The 6,160-nt window shown below is 54.9% G+C and overlaps 2 protein-coding genes and 1 long non-coding RNA gene across 16 annotated transcripts in view; 1 reads left to right on the top strand and 2 right to left on the bottom strand.

Annotated features, from left to right (window-relative positions):
• Window positions 1-673: 673 nt before the first annotated feature.
• On the bottom strand, window positions 674-3,270 carry Spegnb (SPEG neighbor). The gene is made up of 5 exons (XM_013360857.4): window positions 3,162-3,270; window positions 2,505-2,626; window positions 1,866-2,173; window positions 1,101-1,242; window positions 674-907 (listed from the first exon to the last, which is right to left on the bottom strand). Exons 2-5 carry the CDS (start codon window positions 2,624-2,626, stop codon window positions 769-771), a joined length of 711 nt encoding a protein of 236 aa, XP_013216311.1. The 5' UTR covers window positions 3,162-3,270; the 3' UTR covers window positions 674-768.
• LOC144365636 (uncharacterized) lies at window positions 905-2,356 on the top strand. The gene is made up of 2 exons (XR_013424326.1): window positions 905-1,086; window positions 1,939-2,356. It is a non-coding gene; the product is annotated as an uncharacterized LOC144365636 (long non-coding RNA).
• A 1,814-nt stretch (window positions 3,271-5,084) lies between the features above and the next one.
• Window positions 5,085-6,160, bottom strand: part of Speg (striated muscle enriched protein kinase) — a 49,769-nt gene continuing 48,693 nt past the window's right edge. For all 14 annotated transcript variants that reach the window (XM_040267880.2, XM_078018060.1, XM_078018065.1 and 11 more), the window contains one exon: window positions 5,085-6,121. In XM_040267880.2, the coding sequence (XP_040123814.2) occupies window positions 5,929-6,121 (193 nt within the window). In that variant the 3' untranslated portion in view covers window positions 5,085-5,928. The remainder of the gene's footprint in view (window positions 6,122-6,160) is intronic.

Here is a 6,160-nt window from a genome sequence, read left to right as displayed (position 1 = left end):
TCCCAACCCCTCGCACCACCCCTTCACCGGCTCCCTTTACCACTAGCTCCCTTTATTTCAGCTTGGTCGCCCGCTACAGCTTGCTCCTTCCGCGCACGTGTCTTCTCGCAACTCGCGAGAACTCCTTCATAGGGCCTGCCGGGAATTGTAGTTCCGAAGATCCCTCCCCTTTCTAACTTTGTGAGACCGAAGGAAAGCGGTGTTAGAAGTAGGGGGCAGAGCCAAGGGATCGAGGGGCGGCCTAAATGAGAAGGAGGGGACCTGAGAAGCAGAGGCTGGAACCTAAGATTGGGACCGGAGCTGTCCTGGAATGGACCCAGGGACTGCGGCCAAAGTGGAGAAGTGGAAAGTGGCACTGGAGACCACCGAGGGAACGACCCGTCAAGGGAGGGGCGGGCCAGAGCTCGAGCAGCCACGAGAGGGTGGGGCTTGAGGCAACCCAGGATGAGAGGGCGGAGTCATAGCTCCACTGCCCGTCCCTCTGGGAAGTCCCACGGTGAGAGTAATTCTATTTCGGGTTTACTTTCGGTAAAACGAAGCATGGACCAATCACTCTCCAAACTTCCCTTTGACTCCAGCATTTTGTGACCTTGGCCTGTGGGCCTGGAATAAGTGTGGGGACAGGGGCCGGGGGAGAGAATGGCGACGCTGAAGAACCGAATAGACACGGAGGGTCAGAGAGCAGCTTTATTAAGCAAGAAGAGGAGGGCTGTCGGTCCCCACCCACCCCTAGGCTTGAAGCCAGGGCGAAAGGTTTGAGGGTCCCTTTCAGGCCACGTCCACGCGAGCGAAGCTCTGATCCATGCCCAGGCTGTTCTCCACGTACACTTCGTACTTGCCGCTGTCCTGAGGTGTGGCCCGGCGAATGGTCAGCGTCGTGGTAGTAGTACCGATCTCGAAGAACACCCTGGGGAAGGAGTGGGCAGGGGGAGGCGGGGCTGCGGGTCAGTTTACAGGAGAACTGGGTCCGGCTAATTAGCCAGCCCTGTTCTTTGCCTCCCAGTTCCTCTCCCTCAACCCTCTCCCAGCCGGTTTCTGGGCAGAGTTCCGCCAGATTCCAGCACCAGGCCCGGCCCTTGTCCTCAGGTACTGGCCCTTGCCTGTCGTCCTCCTCGATGTCCTCCCCGTCCTTAGTCCAACCCACGTCTGGTGGAGGCTCTCCCATGATCTCCGCGGTCAGCGTTACCGTGGTGCCTTTGCGTGCTTTAGTGTTGTCCGGTCCTTTTTGAATCTTAGCGGGTACTAGAGGAAGGGGAGGGAAACGCGACCCCGTGAGGTGAGGTGGGACAGTGGCCTCACCTCTCAGCTAATATCCAGCTCTAAATCCGAGGTGCATTAAAAAAATTAATTAATTAAAAAACAAGGTGCATTTAAACTCCCAGTGACATAGAACAAATCGTTAGTCTCTGGTTTCATGTCCTTAGCTGTTAAAGGGAACTTATCCCTGAACTTCCTACTTCAAGGGGCTGAAGAGAGATCAAAAGAGATACAGCGGGTGGAATTTTGGGAATGTTCACATATCTAATGTGCCTTAGAGGCAGCTCTGAGTGGTGTAAATTGCTCTGGTTTGCGAGCCAGAAAACCCACTCTAACCTTGTTTATGCCTCTGCCTCGTCCTTTGACCCTGGGGCCTTGGAATCCTGTGATCAAAGCCCACAGCTGACTTCTCAGCCCTGGTGGGGCCAGATCCCGAGATAGGGAAAGATGTCCACTGCCAGAGCGGCGATGCGAACCAGGCTGATAAACTCGCCAGAACCCTACCCAGATTCTGCTAGGCCCAGCAATTACTGCGCGGGTCTGGACCCAGCTGCAGGCACCCTCGGGGTGGTGCTGTTGGCACCCTGGCTTTCGCGGAGGTCGCGTACCTTCCACGAGGATGCGCGCCGAGTCTGAGCACTGGCCGAAAGGGTTGGTTACGTTGATGCTATACTGGCCCAGGTCTGCTAGTTCGCCGTCGCGCACCACTAGGGCCACAACGTCAGGGTCCTCGAAGACATAGCGGTACTTGGGCCCGTCTCGAAGTTCCTTGCCATCCTTGCTCCAGCGGATGAACGGGTCAGGGAAAGCCGAAATGCGGCAAGTCAACTTGGCAGCGCTGCCCTCGATCAGCACCACGTCCTTCAGTGGCTCCAGCACCCTTGGCGGCCCCTTCTCGCGCAACTCCTTCCTGGACCTACCCCGCGGGCGCGGTCAGGACCCAGAGCTACCATGACATGGCTCCTGCCCTTCTCCAACCCAGTCCTCCCTCACACTGTCTCCTGCCCACCCCATCCATGAACAGGGAAATGGGAGTGGATAGAAAGGGGGCTGTCCCTGCACTGTTAACCCTAATAAAATGATCCCCTTTTGCCAGCCATCTGGCTGCAACTCAGTAACCTCCCTTCCTTAAATCCAGTGGCCCTGGTGAAGTCCTCAAGGGCACACCCCTACCCCAATTCAGGAAGCTACAGCTTCCTTCCTGTTGAAGGCTCCAGGTGGGTACCCTCCACCTGTGGCTTCCTCACCTGTGGCCCCGGTAAGAGGCCTGGATGCGAATGGCAGCGCTCTGAACCTGAGGGTCGTTAATATCCAGGGTACATCCTGGAGGTGGGGCTGCTGGTTTTTTGGCAGGAGCTGCTTTGGACATCTGGTGAGTGGACAATGAACATGGGATCCGGATTGAGCCAGAAGCTCTTCAGCCCTTTTCCTGCCCGATCTAAACATCCTGGGGGATGGGAATATCTGAGGCTTCTCTGGGGAGTGAACTCACCCTGGAGGGGTTGACTTTGGGACTTCAGGCGACTGGCTGGTTGCAAGCGGCCCAGAGCCCTTCTGATGGCACAGTAAGGGTGCAGACAGGTAATCAGCCCCAGGCCCTGGTTTTATACATAGCTCTCTTCCTTGCCTTGTTTGGGGTGATTGCCTTAAGCCCCCCGGGACCCCAGCCCCCGCCCCTTGACCCAAGCAGGTTCCTTATATAGCCTGAGGATGCCTGGGATGCTGGCTCAGCTGCTGGTACAGGCCCAGGAGGGGAAACTCGAGCGGCTCTGGGGTACACTATATGTCAGCGCCTGGACAACTGGACAACTGGATGCTGCCCCATCCCGTCCCAGGACTGGGGTATCCATCCCACTCCCTGGGGGACCAGTCATGGTCCCTAGCCAGAAAGAGACTCAGCTCACCGCTGGAGCAGTTAACACTCAATTCAGCTTCCATGTAATCCCACATTTGTGCTTCCCGCATGGTAGGTTAAGGGGGTGCAAGTGTTTTTGTGGGTGTCCCGGAATGAAGCCAGAGTAGCCTCGGACTTTGTGGTTCATATAGCCAATCATGATAGGGCTAAGTGGCTGTCAAGACCAATCGGGAAAGGCCTTACTCTTCCCCTACCCCCATCCTTACCCCAGGATTCTGCGGTAGTCATTTTGCACTGTGCCCCCTGGTGGTAAATGGAGGTAAATCCAGAGGGGACAGGAATGATTTTTTGAGAACAACCTCTCCCATGACATTGCCATCCCAACTCACTCCCCTGGATATGACAAGGTAGGGTTTGGCTGATCTGTGCTGTCCTTGGAGATTAGTACTACTACTGAGTCCCCAACTCTAGGTCTGCCACGCCCTTTTGAGGCTTAAACTAGAGCACAGTTTCACCAGACTATCTGGGGTGAAGGGGTTCACATAAATTCCTCAGGGGCATGCCTGGAGTTCAGTCTATCAGTGTAGGGGCCCAGGTAGGAGCATTGCTTCTGTTAATTGTAACTATCTAATCAGGTGTGGAACATTGTCCCTTTCTTTTTTATAATTTTGTGGTGCTGGGGATGGAACCCAGGGTCTCATACATGCTAGACAAGCTCTATCACTGAACTACACACCCAGCCCACACTGTCACCTTCTGATCAGAACAATTTTGACACAGCTCTACTGACATAAATTACCTTTGCTCCTCCAGGTTTGGAATAAACAGTTCACATGCCATTTCCAATGGAGATGGGAAAGGAGCTCCAGATCAGAAAGGGGACGGGGAGGAAATTTTACCATTTATCAAGATATGAGTTCAGGCACCTCATTTTTATACAAAACATTTGCAGCATGTAGGAGATTGGAGAATCTCACAGGCAAACTGTATATCTTCATCACTAAAATGACAAGTGGGCAAGGTGTCTCTCTCATCCCTTCTAGCTGGTTTTAACATCCAGTTAGTTTTTGATGATGGGGCTTGTCTCTTCCCTGTGGTTCTGAGAAGCCACAGAGGCTGGGCTGGGCTGGGCAAAGGGCAGTTGAAGCTGGAGCCAAGGGGCCCTCAGAGTCAATCAATCGCACGACAATGCCAGTCTCCCGGCTCATGGTTGGAGGCTTTGTTCCTTTTACTTTGCCAGCAACAGAGTTTTCAATGGGAGAATCATCCTTCTAGACACAAGGAAGCCTGGCTTCACTCTCCCTACTCATTCCAGGGCAGAGCAACTCAGTTCTAGGATCAATAACCATTCTGTGGCATTGCAGGTGAGTGGCCAGAGTCAGGGTGGCTTAGCAGACAGCAGACCCAACTTGCCACTAGGACCAGAAGGTCCAGGCTAGTGTGTCAAGTACCCACAGCTGCTCCATGTGTTCCACTCTGTCTGTTAACACTGGGAGCCTGAGTGAGGTTGGGGCTTGTGCGGGTTTCTCCTGTAGCTCTCACACAGCCTCCTCTTGCCAATCTTCAGGATGAAACCCCACTATCCCAGGGCACAGGACCAGAGTGAAGGAAGCTGAGCCAGGACTGGGATAAGCTAGTTCATTCCAGAGCCAGCATTCCTCAAGTTATGATGAGGGGACAATGAGCAGAGGTGGGGTTACCAGAATCCAGTTAGAGGTTGTGGGTGAGGGGTTCAGTAGGATTGGAAGCTTTCTAGAAACTATGGGTTGAGAAGCAGACTGTAGTCTCCCTTCTCTCTAGGAATAAGGAGGGGTAAGGGGCCTTGAGGATCAGGGGACAGGGTAGGAGGTCCCAGGGTAAGAGCTGATATACCCTTGAATGTGTCTTCAGTAGCCCAGAGAAGGACAAATGCCTTTGCCCCCAAACTCAGTCCCCACTAGCCAGCCCTCCCCAAGAGACCACACATAGGTCCTGCTGCTTGCTGTTTTTATTTTCCTTGTGACAGACAGACAGAGAACTGCACAGACAGCTGGATGGCTGGGGGAATGGTCAGGACAACATGGGCAATAGGGATTGGATGGAAAGGAAAACTTCATAAAAGTCAATAAATAAATAAATATGAACAGGAAAGGCAAAGGTCATGGAGGGACAGTGGGGACATCCTTGGGCCAGCAGAGAGTGCCCAGAGCTGCATCCGCTGGGACAGAAGGACTGCTTGTATGGCCACTTGCCTGGGGCTCTCAGCATTTCTCTTCTCTGCTTCTGGAGATGCCGCTGCTGGCCCATCCCTCCCCTCGTCCCCCCTGAGCTTGCTGTCCTCTCCTCCCACCTTGCTGCCCTCTCTCACACCCTGGCTCAGGACTCCTGGTACTGTCTCTGTGTCCAGTCCCTGCCTCACTGACATTCTCAGCCTGTGTCCCTGACACCTGGACTCCTTCTTTGTCCTCCTCTCCAGACTCTCACCCTCCTGGATTCTCCCTGAGATGCAATATGCCTCCCACCCCCAGAACCTTCCTAGAGTCTCTCTGCCTGTCTTCTGTATCTTCCTCTTCACTTCCTCAATCCCTCTTGTCACTCTTTCTGTTCCCACCCCTGCCCAATGGGTCTTCTGCTCTGGCTCTGGCTGGGAGTGGCATCAGGCTGAAGCCCTAGAGCCTCCATCCCTGCAGGTCCGTGAGGTAATAACCCGGCCAGATGTTGCTGCTGGTGGTATCCGAAGCCCTGGGCCCACCCAGTTCAGCATGGGCCCTGGAATGTCCCTTGACATTGGTGGGAACCCCAAGTTGAAGCCCACGGCCAGGCTGTGGTCCATGCTGCTAGGGGCTGCCAGGGTAGGAACGGAGCAGCACCTTGTGGTGGGTGGCGGCCTCAGCCCTGCGGCGCCGCTGCTCACCCAGAAACTCCTTGAGTCGGTTGGTGGTAAAGGTGAGTGTCTGGCGGCGCAGCTTCATCAGATAGGCATCCTGCAGCCACGGGTGGGCCAGGCAGTCCTGCAGGGAAGGCCGGCTCCTGCCAGGCCAAGCCAGGGACAGTAAGCCAGGACTGATG

This window comes from Ictidomys tridecemlineatus, chromosome 7 (genome assembly GCF_052094955.1).
Source record: "Ictidomys tridecemlineatus isolate mIctTri1 chromosome 7, mIctTri1.hap1, whole genome shotgun sequence".
NCBI lineage: Eukaryota > Metazoa > Chordata > Mammalia > Rodentia > Sciuridae > Ictidomys > Ictidomys tridecemlineatus.
This window is presented reverse-complemented; position numbering and strand designations above follow the sequence as displayed.

What these genes read in the sequence shown, in the direction of transcription:
- Spegnb (XM_013360857.4), bottom strand. Translation starts at nt 2,626, where the DNA reads ATGTCCAAAGCAGCTCCTGCCAAAAAACCAGCAGCCCCACCTCCAGGA. An exon ending in GCCTCTTACCGGGGCCACAG is followed by an intron (nt 2,174 to 2,504) that starts GTGAGGAAGCCA and finishes CCCGCGGGGTAG; the next exon opens with GTCCAGGAAGGAGTTGCGCG. An exon ending in GACATCGAGGAGGACGACAG is followed by an intron (nt 908 to 1,100) that starts GCAAGGGCCAGT and finishes CTCCTTCCCCAG; the next exon opens with GGTGTTCTTCGAGATCGGTA.